Source organism: Actinia tenebrosa, unplaced genomic scaffold (genome assembly GCF_029948245.1).
Source record: "Actinia tenebrosa isolate PJP-AT-01 unplaced genomic scaffold, QUT_ActTen_1.0 PGA_scaffold10__47_contigs__length_13832649, whole genome shotgun sequence".
Lineage (NCBI taxonomy): Eukaryota > Metazoa > Cnidaria > Anthozoa > Actiniaria > Actiniidae > Actinia > Actinia tenebrosa.
Genome location: NW_028292570.1, coordinates 3203533 through 3227726, shown reverse-complemented (window position 1 = coordinate 3227726; position 24194 = coordinate 3203533). Strand labels below are relative to the sequence as shown.

Below are 24194 nucleotides of genomic sequence, written 5' to 3'. Positions count from 1 at the left end.
CAGAAATGAAGAGTTCCGCATTGGCTTTGGTATTGTACATGTTTCTCAACAAGTTATTTTTTCTGTCAAAAACTAGTCGTATATCAGACATATCAATCGATTTTCTTTACGCCTGTTGGAAACAATATACGAGCCAATGCAATTCAGCGCCAATTGTTTCCCCCACAAATGCATAAATCATTAGAAAGCTGTTAATAGGAAGGCAAGGCAGCTCTACAAAATACAGCATCATTCTACCAAAAATCAATTGATTTTTTTAAGAAGATTACATTGAAAATCAAGAAAATCCAATGAAGTGTTCGGAATAGGAGAAAACCACTAAAGTACTGAAGCTCATTGAAAGGACTTCGGAAATCCCAGAAAAATGTACAGACAACCAGAGAAGTGCTATATAGCATTCACTTGCTTAAGTGGGATTGCTTCGTAAAAAAAAAAAACGACAGAAATTAAGTGCTCAGAAAATCAAACAAAAAACGCAGAAAACCAGTTAAGTGTTTAAAAACCCAATAAAGTGCTCGAGCTCAGAAAAACCAACAAACTTCTTGACGCCATAGAAGCCTTTCAATTGTCAGAAGACAAACCCTTCTTTGCCAAAGAATCGCCTGAATTGACAGGTACTTATCTTTGAAATCATATTTTTTCCGTGTTTGTTTTACACGCTAAACGCTCATTGAAAAAGTTCACATAAACCTGACGTCACGATCAGAACCTAGTTAAAGAGATTATATTAGAGCCTTAGTTTTTCACGAAATTGGTGGAAGAAAAAAAAATTCCATGCCTTTTTAATTATTTACGAGTTTTGCTGTAGGGGAAAGGTTGAAAGTAAATAGATATATGGCTTTGTTGTAGCGGATCAGTTTAAATTCCAAATAGAATAAAATACCAAGTTAGAAATTCTATTAGTAATGTTGCCAGAGGGAAGTGAACATCCTCTGATGTGGCGCTACAACATGAAGGTAAGAAAGCCATTTAGGTGTTCGAATACTCCAGAGGGAACTGAAACTGACTATATGACTATTTGAAAAACTATATACATGACGCATTTGTTCGAACATATGTTAAACAGCTTGAGTAAGGGAATAAAGAAAAGCAATCAAGTGCTTTACAAGTTCGTTTTGAATAAACTGATAATTATATGGCTGCCGAATGGAATTTAGAAGTAATATTTCAATGCCTAATTAAAAGGTTCATTGTTGGCTTCTACAGCTTGAAAAGTTATAGTTTCTTGCCACTTACTATTCTAAATCATTGATATGCTGATCGAAACGTTATTCAAATGTCTCCAGCTGTTTGAACCCATTTATGTGCAATGAACGAACATCTGAATGAAAAACCTTTCCAAAATGAACAAAAAAGCCATATAAATGTTCGCATTTCTTCATCGTTAAGTTTTTTTTTTCAATTTTGAAAAATAATAGAGTAATACTTCAAAATTTTCCTAAAATAACAAAACAATATTCATTTATAGTCTAATTTTTTTATGAACTGTAATTTTCATTGATCTTCCCGACATTTATTTAATGCCGTTAGAACAAACAGCATATGTAGTCAGACAAACAAAAGAAGTTTTTAATCAAGACTAAAAACAAACTCCTCGGAAAGCGCGGGTTTATATTCTTACATCTTTCTTTTTCTTTTCGAGCCTTGATATTTTCTTTCTACCGCTTATAAGTCGAAGTTCTCTCCTGAAGGGGAGTTTTTCCTCAAGGTTCTCTAAGTTTCCTTTCTCCACTAAACTCAAATTCTAAATTCCAACTGGTTTTCAGCTGAAGAAGAGCAACTCTTTGGAAGCATTGTTAGATTCCCAGTAGTTTATTATTTATTACTTATTATTTATTATCAGTTATGCTCTCTTAGTAGAAAATGTTCGAGTAAATTTTATACAATACTTTGAGTTGAATTACTCATTTTTTACTCAATATTGAGAGTTACTTGCACGAACATATCTCAGTCAAATTTTAGCTATCTTTTGAGCAGATCTAACTCAATATATCGAGTAAAACTTCAGTTTTATTCAGAATATGTGTTATTTTTCAGTGCAGTTCGCATTCGCCACTGCCAGCCCATAAAATTCAATTAAGAATTTACACATCCAAAATACACCTATTTCAAAAAAATGAACATCGCCCAGGCGATAGGCGATAGGTCATTCCGACATGGAAATGGTTTCGTTGAATACAAAGAACATGGATTCAGTCTCAACACTAAGGTCCATGTTCTTGACGAGAAGAAGAAGCAGAAACACAAATTATTCCAGCTATTCTTGTATCTTGGAATGACCTATCTCCTATCTCTTTTCGCCAATCGCCTAGTATTGTCTATCGCCTTTGGCGATGACAACTTTTTTTGAAATAGGCATATAGGCTCTATAGTTTTAGTAAGACCACCAGACAGATTTTCAGTCTTGAGCTTTATTCTAATAAAAAAGCTTGCAATTCACAAATTTTACTGTAATCTCAATGGCCCTGTGACATATATTTTCGGCGTCGCTCTTATTCAAACTTTTCAATTATTGAATTCAAGGAAGATTAACTTCAGGGCACTAACGATTAATGTCGCGTCTTTTTCAATCATTATTAGCCTTAATTTTCAATTTTTCTATTCATTAAAACGTCTCAGGATCATGATTGAATGAAGGTGCCGACGGCTAAATGGCGATTAATCGGTTTAACGAGAAAGAAAAGATTAAAGGTGCATAAAAAAGGCAGTAAAAATACTTACGACCGAGAAGTTGAAAATATATGCGAATATGTGTGTATGTATGTATGATGAATGATGAATAAGGTAGTGACTAAAATATAATATATATGGTTATAACGAGTGCTTAAATTATGTTTTACAGTATTTTGTGTCACATGTACGTAATTTTGTTTATTAATATTTGCCAGTGTGTGTTAGCATATGTAGTGCATATGTAATATATATTTCATGTATTCGTATATACTTATATGAGTTACAAGGATTTTCAGGAAAAAAAGAAAGAAAGAAAAAAAAAAAAAACAACGTTGGTTTGAACGAATGGCCAAAAAAATTTTTTCCTCCACTTCAGATCACCTGCCATTCCCTTGAGTCTGATGTCTTTTTCTGATGGTATTTATCAAGAGAATGCCATGCTATCCTTCAAACGAGATAGTGAAACACTAAAAAACATTTTCACTAAAAGTCGATCTAAGTTTTATTATTTGCCGTTGGTGGTCACAAGTGTCCAATTCAAAGATAGTTGTTTTTCAAAGAGACAAGTCTTCTCGCAGCCGGAACAATCAAACCAACGACCCCCGACAAGCTGAAAGCACAAGTCAAGAAGCTCCGATCATAACAGGAACAAGAGCTGCCGATCCGTTGATAACGATAAAACCTGCTTCCTGAGAAGATATTGAAATAGATCTTTTATATACCATTTGTCAATTACAGGTGAAATGCTTTTTTCGAAAACAAAACGCGTCGGTCATGTGATAATTCACGTGAAACAGACACCTGGTAGTACCATGGCACTGTTCATTTTATTAATGGACACTTTTTCTGCTTCGTGTCACGTGAAATTTTGTTTATGACACATCATATCCGGAGTTTGAGACTGATTTTCCTATATTTTTCATCGGAATTCATTTTATTTAGAATACAATGATGTGATTAGAAGATTGCATTGAATGCCTTGGAAAGCCAATGAAGTGCTCGGAATTAGAGAAAGCCAACGAAGTGCTCGGAATTAGAGAAAACCATTAAAGTGTCATATGGCTTGCCGAAATTAAATTGTTAATTAGAGTAGAATTGTACAGACAATCAAAAGTTACCATTTATGATGATGTGATGACCAAACTAACCTTTAGAATCATAAATAAAGCAAGCGTACCTTACCCGCAGCATTATGTTAGTTGCGCATGCGCGTTGTCACTAAAAATTACCGCCCAATCGGTATTCAAAGCAACAATACAAAAGCAATATAAACATATCTTATCAATAATCTAACTGTTAAACGGTTATCGCCATGACATGGCTCCTATTTCAAGAGTATTAAAATATTGTTGTCATTCTTGAGTGAGAGGATACTGTGATAAGCCATATACGAGCTAAGAGGAAAAATGTCTAGTCAAACAGCGGGAACCCAGACCCCGGATGTCAGACTGCAAATTCCTCGCCTAAAGACTAGTTGATGTAAGGAAATCTAATGTTAAAAAAGATTTGTGCGCGCATTAGACTTGCGATTGCAGTAGTCTATAGATATAGGTAGTGCGATTGAATAAATAAAATATCATATTATGATATAAAAAGGAAGGAAGGAAGGAAGGAAGGAAAGAAGGACGGACGGACGGAAGGAAGGAAGGACGGGCGGAAGGAAGGAAGGAAAGAAGGACGGACGGACGGATGGAAGGAAGGACGGGCGGAAGGAACGAAGGAAAGAAGGAAGGAAGGAGGGAAGGAATTAGAAAAGGAACAAATTATTAATCATATTCATCCGATTCAGAGCCAATAGGTGCTTGCAATGATAGATATCTTTGAATAATTGTTCAAAAAGTTTTAAAAAAGTCTCTATCATTGGAAGCTCACCGTTATTCTCCCTTCGATGCAAAGGCACGGCTACCTTTCAAGATGGCGCAAGGAACTGCGAAGGAGACTAATGAACCATTTGGTCTACCTTCAAAACGTTCAAACGGAATACTCCCTAACAGAAAAACATCCTGTCATAACACAACGTTTGCTGTTAAGTAACGAGGTTTTTGTTTATAGTAACAGTATTGGATGGTTAATATCTACATCGCAGCTGTTCCGGATATTTGAGTTTCGTTTAGTTATGAACTCGGTAAAGTTTAAGTAATTTTCACGAATAGTTTGTTTTGCCTTACGTATTGACGTGCAACATAACAACGTTGAAAATTTAATGGGCAGAAACCCATATTTGACAAAAAGAAAAGAAAGAAAGAATGAATGAAAGAAAGAAAGAAAGAAAGAAAGAAAGAAAGAAAGAAAGAAAGGAAGGAAGGAAGGAAGGAAGAAAGAAAGAAAGAAAGAATGAAAGAAAGAAAAAAATAAAGAAAGAATGAAAGAAAGAAAGAATGAATGAATGAATGAAAGAAAGAAAGAAAAAGAACGGAAGGAAGGAAGGAAGGAAGGACTAAGGAAGAAAGAACAATACACACGTAAAGAAGCCTACAGTATCTAGCTACAAAAAACCTTAGTCAACTTTGTCAACAACCTTCGCGCTGTTTGTCGAAACTCTGATCTAAAGAATGAATAAACAATAGGATTAAGACTAGATTGAAAAAGCAAAAAAGTTATTGATAGCTTTACAAGTAACAGACCTCCTAACTCAGCCTTGTTAAACAAACGCAGCATTATATAAATCCCTCTTGGGAGCCAGCAAATGACAAACAGCGCGACTACAAGAACGCATGAAAACGTTCCTCTCCGACGGTGCAGGATATCTGATTCATGCATGTGTTTGACATAGAAGGTTGTAGAAACTTCAGTTCTGTTGCAATGGACTCTCGGTTCTGTTCCTTGTATTTTTCGCAACTGGATTTTTATAGCGTGAATGATACGGATGTTGATAACACAGACGGTGATGATTGGGATGAGGACGAATGCGAAGAAAAGGATATAAGTGTATACAGTGTTTTTCCTCTCGGATTCCTCAGCGCTATCTATGTGCTGCCAGACGTTTCTAAGCCCTGCCAAGACACCAGGCAAAAGCCATGTTAAGATTAGGATTAAAGCCATTCTTTTTTCTGTCATTTGTAGATTGTAAAGTAAAGGACGGAATACCGCAAGATGGCGGTCGTAGCTTATAGCTAGAAGATTGAACACAGACGCAAGGAACGTGTAGTCTTTCCCGCCTTCAAAGAACCAGCAGAGTTTGCTCAGAGATACGGAACATCCAGTGCAGTATACACCGTAGCTCGGAATGACAATCAAAGCGAGCAGGATATCAGAAACAGCCAAGCTCAGAAGAAATACATTCATTTGACATCGATAAAACTGACCTCCGAATATAAACACCGCGATTGTGAAGGAATTTCCCGCCAAAATGCAGGCGCCAAAAAACGCGTCTACAACCCAGAAGATCTGATCCAAGCTGTTGTCACATTGTTCAGTGTTGTAATCACCGAGTAGGAAATCTTCTTGTAGAGGAATAGTTTGCATGCTTAGATTCAAGAGGTGAACTTTGGATGTATTCCAGCCTAAGTTCCAATGAAACGTAGTGGAATTCATTGTTCAGTCAATGTAAAATTTGAACCATATTTCTGTTTGAATATAATAACTCTTCTCTCCTCAATCTCGGATCCGTCGGTACGTACGTGATACGCTATCGCTTGGAGAACAAAAATTAAAAATCTCTATCTGAGCTGTGTAGCAGAGATATTATGTAAGCGCCCAATGATTAGATAACTGTTTTCTTCGGCGACTTTACATCTGCAAGAATATCACAATTAGAGCTAAGGTGAAGGAAAAAGAAAACACACACATAGAGGATATTATACCTTAAACTACAAAAAGACGTTAGGCGGCAAAGTTTGTTTTTCTAAAAGTAAAATCACAAACAGTAATTCTGTTTAGATGAAAAAATCGTCTCACCTAAATCATTTGAGGTTTGCTTCGGGCACTGACTAATCCAAGGAACTAAAACCTCTTTCACCTTAGACTGAGTTAATACACAGATATACAACGGTAAAAGCCGGAACTTCGAACATTTGATGACTCAAAAGTTAATCAAGACAAATAATTTTTCAAAGGAACTTAATCGGGCAGTTAGTTAAATAACCTAGAATATATTTCCATGCATTGTTTTTGTCGCGTAGTATTCTTAATTTGTTTAACTTGCAAAGAAAAATATACTTTTGCTTTTAATTTTGTACATATTTCGATTCCACAATTGCTTGACATTGGCCTACGATATTTAGGGCCATCAATGTAAAAAACAGCAAGTTTTTCTGACGTCAAAAGAGATATTTGTTGAGGAGTGAATTGGTTAATACTCTAGATATTGAATATTGTTATTTTGATTCCGTCACGTTCTATGAGCGACATCATTAGTTTTACTAGTTTGTTTTTTTTTGAATTTATAGTTCCCTTTTGTCGGAAGTTTGTTATTTGTGGTAATAAGACGACTGCACGAACTCAAACTGTTTCTTATGAGGGAGTTTGTAAGGAAGAGTTTAGAGAAACTATCTATAATATAACTGGATAATCTGCTGTTTGATGAAACGCATTTTGAAGACTGTATATATCTGTGTGTGTGTAAATTGTGTGGGCTTTATCTCGCGGTGAATGTTGTGTGCTGTACGCTGTGTCAATAGAGAATGTGTGTATGTTATTACTATTTGTTTAGCTTGGAGAAGAAAAAAGTTAATTAAGGGAAATATCAGTGGGAATAAAGGAATGGAAAGTAATGAAACGCTAACGTAAATGGTGGGAAAGAGAAAAGAAAAGAAAGAAGAAAAGGGACGAAATAGAATGGGAATCAAAAGGAACGGAAGAATGTTACATGATGCACATGACCAAAAAAGTAATAAAGAATGTAAAACATTTTGTTAGAGAAATAAATGGGAGAAAAAGAATAAAAACAAAAATATATATAAAGCAAGGAAATTACGGAAGAAAAATTGCGCTTAGTAGTCATGGATAAGTACGCCTCAAGCCTTCATTATGTAGTGTGGCAGATTGCAGAGAGCAGATCGTTCTATTAAGTACTTTGTTTTGTGCGAGTCATAGTATTCAAAATTACCCTGGTCATGTCCGTGGTATGACCTTGACAATGGTTGGAACATCGATATATTTGGACTCGAAAGTCGATGCCGAACGAGTAATTATTGTTTGTTTTCTTTCCTTGATCGTTTTTGTGCAGAACAGATGGTTTGTTGGCTTGAATCAGAAACATGTGATCTGTTATTGACGATTGTATATTTTTTCTATATTTCTGTCTCCTTTCTTTCTTTTGCCCATATACAAAGACAAATACGAAAAACTACAGCATGTATTTCGTCAATATTGAGTCCAAGATCGAAATCTTTATAGAAAAACTTCACTAAAATGATATCCTAATGTTATTGAAATGTTTATCTGAAATATTACATTTTGGTGCTTGCTACCTCATGGTGCTCACTCAATAGCGCAGCGCAACCGTGACGTCATAAAAACGAAGACAAAGGCGAAATTCGGACAAACAAACTTACAAGTTTACTTTCAGCAGATAATTTTCACAGCCGATCGCAGTTGACTCTTAGTTTACATGGGATATGATTGTAACTTTAAGTAAAAATAATAAAATCGGTTCGTATAATCCTCGTAGCGGTTAAACAGAATGCAATGTTTGTCCGAATCTTTAAGCTATTTTCAGAATCAGTGCGCTGCGCTATTATCTCTACGCGATCGTCAATCAGCGATATATTTAAATGAGTTCCATGCTCATAAGCATAAACCGGATTTTTATTTATGTTTTCAGTAATTAAAAGTAATTAAAGTTAATATGATGACGTCATTGTAGCTTTATTGGATAGCAACAAATGTTTCCCTAAAATAGAGATCACGTGTTATTCCCTTGAGTATTATTTCTTTCTTCTCTGAGCTTTCCTTTTCTGGAGATTCAAATTACGCACGTACACACAGCTTTCTATAAACTTCCCCACTTCAATATTAATTTATGATTTCGATGATCCGTTTTTTTCGACCCAAACATCTGGATATATATGTTTTTAGGGTTTTCCTGAGCATGCACAGAAGCCCTGTCTCTCTTGGGCAGTAACTCAGTCCCCGAAGATTTGATTAGGTTGCAATTATAGAGACATGTGAATAATTGTCCAAGGTGTTAAAAAAGGTCTCTATCATTGCAAGCTCACCGTTCGTCTCGCTTCGATGCGAAGGTACAGCTACCTTTCAAGATGGCGCAGGGAACTGTGAAGGGGTCTATTGGCCCAAGGGATGATTTACAGTATGCCTTCTTAATAAATGTGACAAAAAAACTCGAAGTCAGGGTGTTGATGGTTCTAGTGTCCCCATTGTGAAGCTAGCGGTTTTTTATTTTATTCCCTGCGATCAGAATTCGCTAGACAAGTGTCAGTTTGTAAAATTCGACCTGCGTCTCTTGAATAGTTTCCTTAGAGCGAAACGAAAATCACTCCTATAATAAGAATATATGAAAGGATCAAGAGTGGACTGCACGAACAGGAACAGTAAAGACACTCTCATTAACAGAACGCTTTCCGGTTTACCAAACAGGAAATACAGGTTGAAGGCTATCCTCGGTAGCCAAGCAATCACGTAGGCGAGGACAACACGGAGACAAGAAACGGTTCCGTTTTTCTTCTGACTCCACTCTTGTTTAGTATGTGTAGATAATCTGGATGGCTGCACGTTATTTTCAAGACGTTGTTGGAGGTTTTGGGATGAAGATATTAAGTATGTCTGCCTCTTTATAGCTATAATGATTCTGATATTCGTCACAACCATTATGCAAAGAGGAAAAAGAACAGTTAGAAATAAAAGTATATTATCGTAGATCTTATCGATGTGGATAGAGTTTAGAGATAAATTGAAATGCCACGCGTTGCGAATAGATGTCAAAATTATTGGAATTACCCAAATACACGCTAAAATAGATTTGAGTCTGATCGGAGTCATTAGTACCGAGTACAAAAGCGGTTTTATAACCGCACAATAACGATCATAACAGATAGCAAGCATATTTAAGTTCGTAGCGATAAAAACATAGTCTTTAACGCCAACGAAGATCCAACAAAAGTTTGTCGTTTTCCATCCGTTGTAGCAAAAGATAGCGTAACCAGGGGCAACGCCGACCATCATCAAAATATCCGCAATCGCTAGACTAGCCAAAAAGACATTCATTTGTTTTTTCTTCAGCTTCTTGTCCTTGACGAAGACTATAAAAGCGATTGAATTCACTGGTAGATTAACGAGTCCAATTATTGCGGTTAGAGTCCAATATATCCGGCTCCAGATTTCATTCATCTTGCTTTCATTCACTTTCTGAATATCTTGAAATAATAAGACGCTTTCTTAAGTGATAACTTTGGATATTCAAAAGAGATAATGGGCAACAATCTTTAAACTCAGACTTCAAACAAGTATTTAAAAAGAGAGCTGAAATCCTTTAAGTTTTGCACATTTCCAAAGTTCCTCGTACGTAATAGAGCATAATCTTGAACTTCAAAGATTCATAACAAATTAACAGGTACTTTTGTCAGAATTCGCAGTAGTCGTGTCTAAAACTGTGAAGTGATCAACTATTCATCACAGGAGCAATAAACTAACAGGTATCTTTGGCTGTCTTATCCTAGATGTTTTATGTCAATACTTCGATAAAGCACTCCCAGAATTGCCAGTATAAGGAAGTATATTGATAATGTTCAGCCCAGGTTGCTTCAGGGAATGTCTCAAATCCTTCACTAAGTTGACAGAAGGTATTTATATAGCTGGTAAGATTTTATGGTCTCAGATTACCATTGTTATTCAAAGTAGGAGAAAATCGGAGAAAGCGCGCAGCTTGAGGAGCAGGATATATTACTAGTAATTAACGCTGAACACTTCAGGACGTACAAGGCTTTTAAATCTGTCAATCACATGTGCAGTAATTATAAACGTTAAGATTTATGGAGAGTTTTTTGGGAATTATCTATGGAGTTATTTGATTACATGATTTCAAGCGTTTGTAATGCCAACTCATACGAAAAATTAGAATATTTAGAAATTTAAGTCAAAGTAAAACAAGAAAATTATTATGTATCTATACAAAAAGGTATATATTGGCTACCATGTAAAGTGTTCTTCTACAGACCCTCGAAATAATACTAATTTACACCAGACGACTCGAACCTCTCTACAAATCACTATTAAGTAAAGGACTATTTTGTATTTATACGTGTTGTTAGGCCGAGTTTGGCTTCTAAAAGACTTCCGTTATAATTTACCGTTATGACTCGAAATGCAAGCACTATACAAAGTAAAGAAAAGTATTCTTTATTTACACCAAAAGAATTGTATTGGCTACGATAGGTAAACGTCAAGTTGGTTTAGCCTGGTTTTGGCTTAAAAAGGAATCTCTTTATGTACCGCGAAGACGCGAACTTCAATTCACTGTGCAGTATTCAGTATTTATAAGACAGCCTGTTTCAATCTTTAAAGTATAGACGCATAGCTGTTTACATACTACGTGAAAAGGAATCAACTTCCGCACTAAAAGCGCTTCTTCATGTATTTCATTAATCTTCATGATCACGTGTTCAATCTATCATGACTTCGAGCCGATCTGAGAAAAATAGTTAGCCAATCAGAATGGACAAAATTTGAAAAGCTTAGGTGTCAATTTTCGTTTTGAAATAATGGTTTACCAAACCAGCAAACGAAGGGAAAAAAACATCGCTATTAAGCGCTTGATAACAGTGACACAATATCTAATGACATACATCTTTTATTCCATTGACGGGCATGTTTTTATTTTTCGTTTGCCAACTTCCTGCAGGCTTCGTGACACCTCAGTTTTACAGCGACGTTATTTCTGAGTCACTATTTCAGATTAGCTGGTTAAACATTTAAGTAAATCTTGTAAAGTAATAGCTGTCATCGTAAATTCAGTTTCTAAAAACCATAACATTAAAGCCATTCTCAATCACACGCGCCGCTCTAGCGATCGTGACAAAGAAGCTTTTGGTGGACGTCAATCAAGGCGTTTCCATGACATTCTCTAGGCACGTGCCCTTAAAGCTTTCTGTTTGTGACGTCCACCAAAACCTTCTCCATCGCGACAGAAACAATCGATAGAAGGAGCGTGTGATTGAGAATGGCTGTAGCTATTACAGGAAGTTTTGCTTTTAATGCTCAAGTTAAGCGTTCGAGCGAATTAAGCTGCCGATTAATATGGTTATTCCTGGCTCTTTTAAATTCTACTAACGTCAGAGGAAATAGCTAAAGAATATTTCATGTAGCTGAATTTTTGTTCATAAAATATTAAATGACAGCTCAGTATTGTGGGGTTTTTCTACCTTATTTTGTGACTCGACGCACGCTTTAACTGCACGTCATAGCTCGCTCGAGTTGAACTTTTCCATACACGCCTTTCATAACTGGCGGCTGCTAATTTGCATGAGTTGAAAATTAATGCTTTTGAAGTAAAAACACTTTCAAATTATAGAGCTCGTTAATGTAGATAACATATGTGAGTTTCTATAATAAAAGTAATAAATTCTTGAGAAGATATGAGCATTCGAAGCTTTGAAAATGCATAAAAAAGAGGTCACAAAGGCCTCCAAAGATAAACACTGAATTCCAGAACCCTATTTTTGGTTTTTCATGAACTACTTTTGTATTCATTCAAATTTAACCATTTTTGTTTTGGAAATAGTTTTCATGAATAGAAGTACTTTCTCAAATAGTTAGAAAATTGAAAGTTTCTGGTAAAAAGGCCTTATTTTTTCCATCAGAAAAAACTGACTTTATGAAAGTCGTGTATTCTTCGAGAGAGATAGGAATCAGTAGAGAGCAGAGTTTGCTGGATTTTTCCCGTGATTCGGAGGTTGTTCTCCGAATTCACAGGTTTTCCAGTAGCAAAACTTGCTAAATAATTTTTTGGCCGTTCTTGTTTCTATCGGCGCCAAAACTGTAGCGAGTTAACAAACCCTTTTGCAGCTCTCCTGAATTCTCTTCTGTACATGGTGTAAATAAATGGATTGACAGAAGACTGCACTATTAGGAAGAATATCGTTATCTTGCGGAACACAGGATTGATTTTTTGGTTTCTGTTTGCAAGTGACCATACATTGTTAAAGGCTCGTGGAAACCAGCAAAGAATGAAGATTAGAACAACGACGATACAAGATATGGTTCCTTTGCGTCTTTTTGTGTGTTTTTCCATCACCTCTTTTTCTTTTACGACGGTGCTTGCGTTCTCTGATACAATCTCGCTCTTTACTACGTGAATACGGCAGTTCTGTCGCTGTAAAGCCCTCGTTAGCATTGTATTTACGACCACGAGGATAATAATCGGCAAAAATACGAACGCAACGACTAAGAACGTATTGTATATTTTGATAATATCATCGATTCGACTTGTACTCCAAAAGTAATGGAGAAGAGAGCGAGTTATTATCATTACTATAGGAATTCCCCAAGCGGAGCTGAGGATAATCCCAACTCGTAGCGAGTTCATGTGAGAATGATAGTGCAGAGGTCTGAAAACAGCCATATAGCGGTCGTAAGAAATAGCCAGGAGATTGAACGTTACACCTGCCAGAGGCAAGTCTTTCGCAGAGCTGAGAATATGGCAGTATTTAGATAAAGCGTACTCACAACTTTCACAAAAACTAGCGTACCCAGGTACGAATATCAATCCTATTAAGAAGTCAGCCACTGCTAAGCTCAGTAGGAATACGTTCATGACGTTATGTCGTAGTATTGGAGAGGAAATAATGACAATACATGTGAGAAAATTTCCCGCCAAAACCACTAAGCCAGCCGCGCCATCCAAGACCCAGAAAATAAAATCGAGATGCTTGTCACAAGGAATGAAGATTTTTGATTCGTTGGAACTCACGTTCGTCATTTCGTTATCCTTCGTTTTTCCTGTTCCTGGTGGAAGAAATGTCGGTAGCTCTTCTTAGATTTTGAAACTCTTTTTGAAGTTGAGGATTACTGGAGAGTTAAATTCTCAGTTAATAATTGCAAGTTTGTTAGTAACTCAAAAAGAAAAATTTCTAGAACATTTGCATCGAGACAGCATTTCACCTTATATCTGCTACCATCCTATTCCTGTTGCGTTTCCATCTCTTTTAACCTTGAAATCATGTGTTCCACAAATTCATGGAAAGTTATGCGGTCGATACACCATTCCCATATAGCAAATACTCCACGCGAAAATCAATTTCTAGCTACTTCACAAACCCATTTAATAAAAAAACTGAAATATGTAAGATGCTCGAGGTGTGAAAATACTTGATTTTGTCAACAAACTTTGTTATCATAAAATACTACATAGCTGAATTTTTGACACATTTGCTCATTTTCCCATCTGATTATAAAATTACCAATCCAAAATCTCCGAAATTATTTTTCACATTCTATTTTTTTACGAGTAATTAGTGTATCGAATTTTTAAAAATTTAGATATTGCCTTGAACTAGCTTAAAGTCTGTATAAACCGCCTTATTCGCCTCTAAAGTTATCAGTTTTAATACAACAAATATTTTCGGATATTTCAGTTCATACTACTGTTTACTTCCTTGGGTCAACTTTTGGCAATGAATTCAAAATTTTAAGTACGTCGACCGTTTCAATCTTCAGATATTCTTTGTCAAAAGGTGGGATTTTGGTAAACATAAAGGAAAAAAGACGTCAGAAACTTCGCACCAGATGGCTGAATTACAAAATTAAAGTAATAATCTTAGGACTAAAGCTTGTCAGAAAAAAATGGTATACAAACAGAAAGGAATTGATGAGAGAGAATGTAGAGAGAGTTGGTTAAGACTGGTTTTTTTTATGTAGCTTTATGTTGGTTTTATTGTATAAGTAAAATTTTCTCTTCTTTCTTCTTTCCTTCCTTCCTTTTTTACCGTTTCTTTTGATTTTAAAGTTGTTTTTTTTTAGCAAAATCGTGCTAAAAATATTTAATTAAAGGTACTACGGTTACATGAAGCAAAATTCGTAAGAAAACATATACTATGATATCGAGTATCCTAGCTATCTTTTGATCTCAGCCAATCAAAATCTATACGCAGGAAAATGTACATCATCCAATCAAAAGGATTACATTGGGAAACCATTTGAGTGTAGTCTACAGAAAGAACGTTTAAATGGCTTCCTCTCTCAACTAATCAAAAAGTCCAAGGATTTGGAAGTTCACAAGATGCACAGGTGAAAAAACACATAAATGGCTTCCGCTTTAAGCCAATCAGAATGCGCAAAAATGCACACCATGCATTCACCGACAAATCTTAGGTTGGGATGCCATTTCGAAGCTACTTGGGTGCATACGCTTAAATGGCTTGCTATGTTTTGAACCAATAAACGCGGTACACATAGAAATGTTTTGTGATTTTAGCCGGCAAGGTGTGAGTTATTTTCGATCATCCTGAGATATCTGTTAATTAGGAATAACATTGCAAGTATTTGTTTTTGGGGAAAAAATAAGTAAATATATTAAAATAAAGATAGTCAGGTGTTCATGTGTGGAAAAAAAATTACGGAATAAGAATAACTAATAAACAGGAGATAAAAACAAGAACAAAGAAAAAAGGTAGGGAAAAAGAAAGAGAAGGATGATAACAGAGAAGGAAGGAAGAAGGGAAGGAAGGAAGGAAGGAAGGAAGGAAGGAAGGAAGGAAGGAAGGAAGGAAGAAATAAGAAAACTAGGAAGGAAGAAAGAGAGAGAGAGAGAGAGACAGACAGACAGACAGACAGACGGAAATCACGAAGAAATGACAGAAAGAACGCACGGAAAAATCAGTTAATCAATGCTTGTCCTTCATACTGTTCTATATTTACTCATGTCAGAAAAAACTGATAACGATGACGACGATCCTACCCGATCCTACCAACAAACATTACATCATTGTTTGCACAAGCTACATAACTTAATTCACATAAACCAATAAAAGAAAAAAAAAAAAAAAAAAAAAAAAACACGCCAGTACATGAAAAAGGCAACGAGAAACTCTACTGACATGCGACGCTGAGTGCCGGAATCGAACCCGGCTGCCACAACTATTTTTCGTTATTTTACCTATGTTTTAAAAAAAATCTTAAGTTTTGACTTCTAGTAGGTGCTTAACCGTTATATAATCAAATCACAAGTGTTGTCGTCCCGTTCCGAAGTCCCACGTGACGTGGGATAAGAAATGTAGTGAAGTGTGCGGCGTATCGGTAAAGTTATTTTTATCAATACTTGGGCTTCCTGTGTCCACAAGAATCCCGTGAGTTAGAATAACCGATAGTTTAAATGAAATGTTAGATCTTAACAATTTTATTTGAATACTGAAAAATTTATACTGTTAGATTAGTGGCTTTTAAAAAATGAAAGAATAAGAGAAGAGAGAGAAGAAAAACAGGCAAAGCAACCAACCAACCCACATGCAACCCACCAACCCACATGCAACCCACCAACCCACATGCAACCAACCAACCCACATGCAACCCACCAACCCACATGCAACCCACCAACCCACATGCAACCCACCAACCCACATGCAACCAACCAACCCACATGCAACCCACCAACCCACATGCAACCAACCAACCCACATGCAACCCACCAACCCACATGCAACCCACCAACGCCCCAACCAAGATACAACCCACCAACCCACATGCAACCCACCAATCCACATGCAACCCACCAACCCACATGCAACCCACCAACACACATACAACTGGCAACCCACCCACTAACCCACCAACCCACCAACTCAGATGCGACCCACATGCAACCCACCAACCTACATACAACCCACATGCATCCCACCAATTTCATCCCCATGCAACCCACATGCAACCCACCAACCCACATGCAACCCACCAACCCACATGCAACCAACCAACCCACATGCAACCAACCAACCCACATGCAACCCACCAACGCCCCAACCAAGATACAACCCACCAACCCACATGCAACCCACCAATCCACATGCAACCCACCAACCCACATGCAACCCACCAACACACATACAACTGGCAACCCACCCACTAACCCACCAACCCACCAACTCAGATGCGACCCACATGCAACCCACCAACCTACATACAACCCACATGCATCCCACCAATTTCATCCACATGCAACCCACCAACCAACCAACCCACATGCAACTGGCAACCCACCCACTAACCCACATGCAACCCACCAACCCACATGCAACCCACCAACTCACATGCAACCAACCAACCCACATACAACTGGCAACCCACCCACTAACCCACATGCAACCCACCAACCCACATGCAACCCACCAACTCAGATGCGACCCACATGCAACCCACCAACCTACATGCAACCCACATGCAACCCACCAACCAACCCACCAACAAACCAATAACAAACAAAGATCAGACACATTTATCAACATCAACGATCATGAACAAAAAACAAAAGAAAAAAGAAAAAAAGAAAAAAAACATTACGAAGAGAACGTGATCTTTTAACCCGTTCATTTAATTATAATTTGACACACAAGGCATAAGAAAATGCTGGTCAGTTATTAAATTAAACCTTATCTTTTCACAGCTCTTTTGTCAGAGTGTGGCTTGGAAATGTTTGCTTTGAAATACAACATTTTTTCATTTTACAACTGTCATCATTAAACAATTTATTCATTTGAAGAGAGCACAAAATATTTTTAAAATTCCCGATGAATTTGTTATAATGCATTTTTAAAGATGCTTTAGAAACGAATTTAGCCTTATGATCAGACAGGGCCGTAACCAGGGGGGAGCACAAGGTGCACGTGCACCCCCCCCCCCCCATAAAAGCTTAAGGTCCGCTCATCAATCTCCTTTTGCTTTAAAATTGCATGTGAATGCTTTTTGATCAAGAGAAAGATATCAAATGCCTTATTCTCTCTATTTCATTACACACACCGAACGCATAATTTATTTCTACTATACTATGTTTTTTGATTAATCGAAGACCACTTTCCATTTGCATATTGTAGCATTTCTAAGAATCACTCACCTATTCTTCCTCCTTTGTATTTTTCTTTCTTTCTTTCTTTCTCTCTTTTCTTTTTTTTTTTTTTTTTTTTTTTTTTTTTTTTTTTTTTTTTTTTTTTTTTTTTTTTTTTTTTTTTCCTTTTTTATTATTTGGTTCTGCCTTTTTTTGGTTACCTTTTTTTTTGGTTCTGGTATTTATTTATTTATTTTGGTTCTGCAAATCATTGCCTGTGCACCTTCCCTGCAAGATCCCTGGTTACGCCACTGTCACAATCATGACGAAGTCAACTAAATCTTTCGGGGTCTCAGCAAAGACAATATCTCAATCGTGTTAATTGGTTTCTTTCAACTTAAAGAAAGCATTCTTCCCTTCTTTTACTAAGGTTTTCAAAGAACCTAACTTAAACGGAACGAATTTCAACCAATTTAGCTTTATTATCAATATCCTGACAAACAGATAGTCACTCTTCCATTTCGTTTCTAGAACTTTTCACAATATTTGGTTTTCTTGGCAATCAATAAAACTAGAAGTGCGGTAAATAAGACTCAAGATACAATAAGTGGCGTCTACAAGACGCGGCTCCTGCAGACAGACATCGAAACAGATGTGAAATCTAAAGAAACTATCTTTATTATTAAATTGATTATCTGATTCTCAAACAAAGCAAAACTTGATATAAGAAGAAAGTTAGAAAGCAGGAAAGCTTAAGTGCTTATAAGCCTTTACGCAATATTTTCAGAATTGATTCTTTAGATAGTGAACAGTTGATTGTGAAAATAATTCGTCATTTGAGGGTCGGCTCTTTCAGATAGGAAGGTTTTTATTCCATATATGTTAATGACTATGACGTAACATAAGAGATCATTTAATATACAACACTGCACTCGTTCTGGAATACAGTATTTTAATAGCATCACCCTTTTACTTGTGACTCATATAAAGGTTCTTGCAAATTTGTTCTAAAAAAATGTCCAGTGTTCAGTATTAAAAGTTGCCACACAACATCCCAAATCGCTTAAGGAGGTTGGAAAGTGTTTTGTGCCTTCACATACACTTACAATTATGAACTAAAAAAATTAATATGGCTATAATATGACAGCAAGTAAACCAGAAAAGCCAAAGACCATAAACCAAAGATCACAATGAACATGAAAAAATGATGTAAAACGTTGCTATGACAACATCAGAACGTCAAAAACGTTTATTTAAAAAATCATAACTCAGGACCCAAATGGTGAATTTTTTAAAAAACTTTTCTTAATCGTAATCTTTTTCGTAATCTTCTTTTTGGCAAAAGAAAAAAGAAAAAAATTCTGTAATAGGAAATTCGTACAAATCAATAAAATTTGTTTGGAATAGTTCCTTCTTACAGAATTTTTTAAATTTTTCCTTACGTTTTCGAAAACATAAACTAAAGCCATATACAAAATTTGAAGAAATTTCACCGCAGAGTTTTGGATTTTTTTTCAGTTTGCATATTAAAACTTTATAGAGCGCGCGCCAAAGGCCCGAAACTTAAGTGACGAAATATTTTCACAATCAGCTATTCACTATTTAAAGAATCAATTTTGAAAATATAGTGTAAATAGAGCTAGATTATCACATGTTAAGAGCTTGATATCGTTTTTATTCACGAATTTCAATCTGATATCACGAACGATATCACGTCCGCGATATCATATGGAAGACAAGTGAATAAAAACGATATCAAGCTCTTTGCAAGTAATAATTTGTTTATTTAGGATTGATAGAATGACAAAATTTACAATTTTCAGTTTACCGTGAAGTGCTTTCGTATTACTTCACTGCGGATATGGTATTTATTCACGGCTTTTTCACATTGATATCGGCCCTAAAAGTATAATAAATGCTTATAAGCACGTGGAAGATATTGAAATTATGCGATAAATGATCCTAATACTCGAAAAATTTCCAATGAGGTATCAAAGACCTGACGACACAGTTTTGCAACAAATTGGTTTTTTTTATTATCAAGAAACATTTAAATTCATTGTTTTTAACTTGCTTATCAATTAAAAATATTTATTTTTCTTTCAACATCGGATATGTTTCTTTTCCAATGAATTGGTTTGCAATCGCAAATGTGAATGTGATTTTGTGCTTTGTGATTTTAATCTTTAAAAGAATATAATGAATTAAACTTAGATTACAAGAAAACAACATCAGTCGATAGTTTCAAGAGATCTCTTAAAAATATTTATTAGCTTTTTAATATGTATATATCATAAGAGTTTTTAGATCACTCTTTTATATTTTATATTTTATAACTTTACATTTTTCTTATCGTATTTAATTTATCTTTTTATCCATATTTTTGTTTATTTATATTTCTTTAATTGTATTATTGTAAAATTGCTCGTTGTACATTCTTATTTAGGGCACTACTGAAAACCACGCTCAGTGAGTAGGTTTGCCTCATTAAAGATTATCAACACAAGTGCAAAGGAACTTGAGAAAATCCCAACACCCTAGCTTTTAAAAAACCTTGCTTTATGGCTGTCTATATCTCTAATTATCTTTTAGAAGCTCAATTGAAATTATTAAACAAAACGCGCCGAGAAAAACTCCATCGCACCACCTTTAAAAACAACTTGTTTTACTGTCACGCGCGCGACGTGACCCTCTTCGAAGCACCCCTTCGACTACTTTGAGCCACCTTCGAAAATCCTTTTAAAACTATTTTTTTTTAAATTGTTTCTTGTCATTATCGCATCTCTAGCTAATCCTTTAAAAACGCTTATAGGAACCCCATCGAACCACCCATCAAGATCCTTTAAAAAAATAAAAACTTTTTTGTGGACTTTGTCTCCAACTGTTTCAAATAATTGGTTTTTGAAGTGAAGTTCACCTAGCTCTTTTAGGACTTTTCTTAAAAAATCTCGTTTTCCATCTTTTGTAAAAATCTTGTGAACCACTTTTAAACCTATTCTCTTAAACCTTGTTCTTTCTTGTTCTTATCAATGTCTTTAGCTATTTCTTTAGGAGTTGGTTTTCAATAGAAATGATTTCTAAACCAAAACAAAATATAGCTGTTTCCGTTGTTTAGAAAGGGTCTTGCTGTTCACTAAGATTCGCATTTTTGTTCTTATCAATTTCTCTAGCTTTTTCTTCAGGAGTTGGTTTTCAATAGAAATGATTTATAAAACAAAACAAAATATAGCTGTTTCCGTTGTTTAGTATGAGTCTTGCTGTTCACTAAGATTCACGTTGTCTTTTAAAGTGTCTTTTTCTTTTTCCTTTCAAGCTTTCGTTTGAAAATTTAAGCTTATTTTCGTCTGGAAATATGTTTAAGTATAGGAAGCACTTTCCAGCATCGAACAGCAAATGGGCTTTAATTGTGGTGCCCATGTAATATAAATTTCAAATGCTGAAATATTTTCTTTTCAATCGACAGTTTGACTCATGCAATGATTGATGAAATAACAATGTCGAAAAAAAATGCTCTTTTTCTTTCGTTTTAAAAAAATAGGAGAAAGAAAGAAAGGAAGGGAGAAAAAATATATTAACAATTTTTGATTAAAAACCGTAAATGTTTGTAAAAAAAAAGTTTTCTTTAATCTATAATCATTCGCAAATTTATGTTAACTTTTTTAACGTTTTCTCAAGTGTTCATTTAATATCTAATATTAATATGTAGCGGGAAGAATGGAGTGACAATGATATTCAAACAGACCGCATCGCTCGTTCTAACGGAACACAGGTGTTATTGGAGAAGCTAAATCGCTCAAAAGCTTTCACGCTAGAGATAAAATCTCTCCCACAATATGATGCGCATTCGTGATATTTGCTTGATCGCTTCAAAAAATCTAATAAAAGAGTCGGATTTGACGCTAAATGATAGATGACCTGTTCGCGGCGTGGAAGTTTTTTAATCAAATGACTGGAAGCAATTGTGAGGTTGTCAAAAGAAAGTCAACAAAACTTTTATTTATTTTGTGGCCGTGTCCAAAGATTCAAAATATAACGATGAAATTTTCTAGTTCAATTTAATGACCTGAATTTCCGATCTTTGTTTTTCATTTAAAAAATCGATTCATAAATAAGAATTTAGAACGGAAAGCATTAAATTTAATGTTTTTGCACAAGATTAAGTAAATTTTGTAGGAATAACGCGCGTTCAGACCTATTTTTAGTATAACGACTAGGACTATAAAGAGCAGATTATTTTAATTAGACAAAAAAGCAGGTAAGTTTAAAAGTCGTTGAAAGAGGAAAGTGTTCTCTTAGAAGGCTTTGACAGTGTTATTGAATGGCTCAGCAGGTACATTCCGCCTTGGGGCGGGATCTTGGTTCCTCAAGCATAATTAACTTCTAAAAATAGAATCAGTAATTGAGGTGTGAGTCGTAGTTATGTTAAGGAGGAAAGGTGTAGAGAGAGAAGAGAAGAGAAGAGAAGAGTAGAGAAGAGAAGAGAAGAGAAGAGAAGAGAAGAGAAGAGAAGAGAAGAGAAGAGAAGAGAAGAGAAGAGAAGAGAAGAGAAGAGAGAAAAACAAACAAAATAAAAAATACCCCGAATATTTCGTAATAAAATCATTTGCTTGATAAAAAACCAAAACAGCGGGGAACTGAAAAATCGTTTCGCAAATTAGTGCTCTCATTAGCAAGCATAAACCGATTCGCAAATACTATTAAGCTTCATAAACGTGACGCAAATTGGCTTGTATCTTAATTACCGATTCTTCATAGGAAACATCAAGCCCCATCACGACATCGCATCAGGCGAAAAAGAGGATATATATTTTTCGCGATTAAATTTTCTTTTTTTATTGATAAATTTAATTACCCCACAACTTGTCTTTTTATCGCCAAACAATACTTTGAAATATTCTTAATGGTCTGTTCAAGTGGTTTCCTCATGTCCGGTAGTAAATTTGTTATTGACCGTAATAAATGACAAGGTCGATTTTGTTTTTGTTTTGGTTTACAGACGCACGACTTGAATCCTGATGTGGAATACAATATTCAAAGGTTTTCGCTACACTTTTGCTATCATCGTTTTTTCCCCCTCTTTTTTCTTACTTTTCTTCCTTTCTTTGCATGTCTTCTTTTTCATTTTTTCTTCCTGTTCTTGACAACTTTTCCTCTCAACCACCTTTACATTTTCAAGGCATTTTCATGCATTCTCTTTCGTCATTTTTTTTATATTTTCGTTTTCTTTCTTTCATGCCCTGTTTCCTTCTATCGATAATGAAAACACACGCTACACTAGTCAAATTTGAAAGGTCAAAAAAACTAGGGGTGGGGGGTGGGGGGATCAGTTTCCGTGAATGAGCCTGACATTTCAGTTTCTTTTCACGCGATGGCGATGTCGTTAATCACATGCCCTGTTTCCTTCTATCAATAATTAAAACACACGTTGCACTATTAAAAATTTCAAAGCTCGGGGGAAAATCCGTTCCCGTGAATGAGCCTGACATTTCAGTTCTTTTCACGCGATGTCGTTTAATCAAATGATGGATGACCAAAAGTTATGTTTATGGATACAATTACTAAAAAACTTCGAAAAAGCACAACTAAATATTGTAACACTAACTAACTGGACGACACACTTCAATAAACAAAACCAATCAATATGTTTTGCTTTCACTTTTTTTTCAGTAAACATCTTCATAAGTTTGGAGCGACCAAATTTAACGTCCAAAATTAGAAACTTTTACAATTCAATTTTGAGTATACAGTTTTCTCAAATTTGCTTGCGCATCCAATCTTGACGGGCCACAAAAACAAAACAAAACAAACAAGCAAACAAACAAACAAACAAAAAAAAAACAAAAAAACAACAAACAAAACAAAACAAAAAACACGAAAATTCAGTAAAATTGGGAAGATTTCGTGACTTAGGCCTCGTCTACACTATGCCGGATAAATTTGAATCCGAATTGTTATTTATCCGGTTAGGCCTACCGCCCTAGTCCGGACAAATCTGGAACAATTCTTCACCGAAAACGGAACTTTTCGAATACGGTCTCCAGAGTGGAACAATTTGAAAACGCCGGCTAGCCGTATTAGTGTGGACGGAGAACATTTCGTATCCGGAACTTTTCTAATACGATGACGTCATGGGAACATGGCGGGAAGGATAAAAATTCACCGCGGAATCAATTTCAGCTTCGAAGCGCATTCTCAGGTGTGCAATGAAGCGCTTTTGCCGCCTCTGATCGGACTAGTGCGTGGACGCGAAACATTTTCTCCGTTTTCATGTGTGGACGGAAATTTTTTTTTTCCGGTTTCGGTGTGAAAGTTGCGGATTCAAATTTATCCGGCATAGTGTGGACGGGGCCTTAGAAAAGTTATGCTCAAAATATTTTTTTTACGAGTATAACGCGCTTCCTTTTCCTAACTAGAGTATTCTTGATTTAATCAATTGTGTTTCTAGTCAAGTGTATAAACTTGAAGCAGATAAGTGCTATTTATTTTATTTTTTTTTCGCGGCCCGGTATCCTAAAAATCGTGCGTTGTTATTGGCTGTTGGAACGGCCGGTATTTTCTATCTTGACCGCGGTCCAGTATAACGACGGTTTACGTC

The 24194-nt window shown here is 35.7% G+C and overlaps 3 protein-coding genes across 3 annotated transcripts; all 3 read right to left on the bottom strand.

The window, feature by feature from the left end:
* Positions 1-5079: 5079 nt before the first annotated feature.
* Positions 5080-6207, bottom strand: LOC116305816 (adenosine receptor A3). The gene has a single exon (XM_031715787.2). It carries the CDS (start codon positions 6205-6207, stop codon positions 5155-5157), a length of 1053 nt encoding a protein of 350 aa, XP_031571647.2. The 3' UTR covers positions 5080-5154.
* Positions 6208-8465: 2258 nt separating this feature from the next.
* On the bottom strand, positions 8466-10403 carry LOC116305812 (histamine H2 receptor-like). Its single transcript, XM_031715783.2, has one exon. It carries the CDS (start codon positions 9958-9960, stop codon positions 9049-9051), a length of 912 nt encoding a protein of 303 aa, XP_031571643.2. The 5' UTR covers positions 9961-10403; the 3' UTR covers positions 8466-9048.
* A 1766-nt stretch (positions 10404-12169) lies between these two features.
* LOC116305817 (histamine H2 receptor-like) lies at positions 12170-13836 on the bottom strand. Its single transcript, XM_031715788.2, has 2 exons — positions 13729-13836; positions 12170-13635 (listed from the first exon to the last, which is right to left on the bottom strand). Exon 2 carries the CDS (start codon positions 13544-13546, stop codon positions 12590-12592), a length of 957 nt encoding a protein of 318 aa, XP_031571648.2. The 5' UTR covers positions 13547-13635; positions 13729-13836; the 3' UTR covers positions 12170-12589.
* Positions 13837-24194: the final 10358 nt, after the last annotated feature.

Coding starts and splice junctions, on each gene's coding strand:
- LOC116305817 (XM_031715788.2), bottom strand. CDS start 13,546: ATGACGAACGTGAGTTCCAACGAATCAAAAATCTTCATTCCTTGTGAC.
- LOC116305812 (XM_031715783.2), bottom strand. CDS start 9,960: ATGAATGAAATCTGGAGCCGGATATATTGGACTCTAACCGCAATAATT.
- LOC116305816 (XM_031715787.2), bottom strand. CDS start 6,207: ATGAATTCCACTACGTTTCATTGGAACTTAGGCTGGAATACATCCAAA.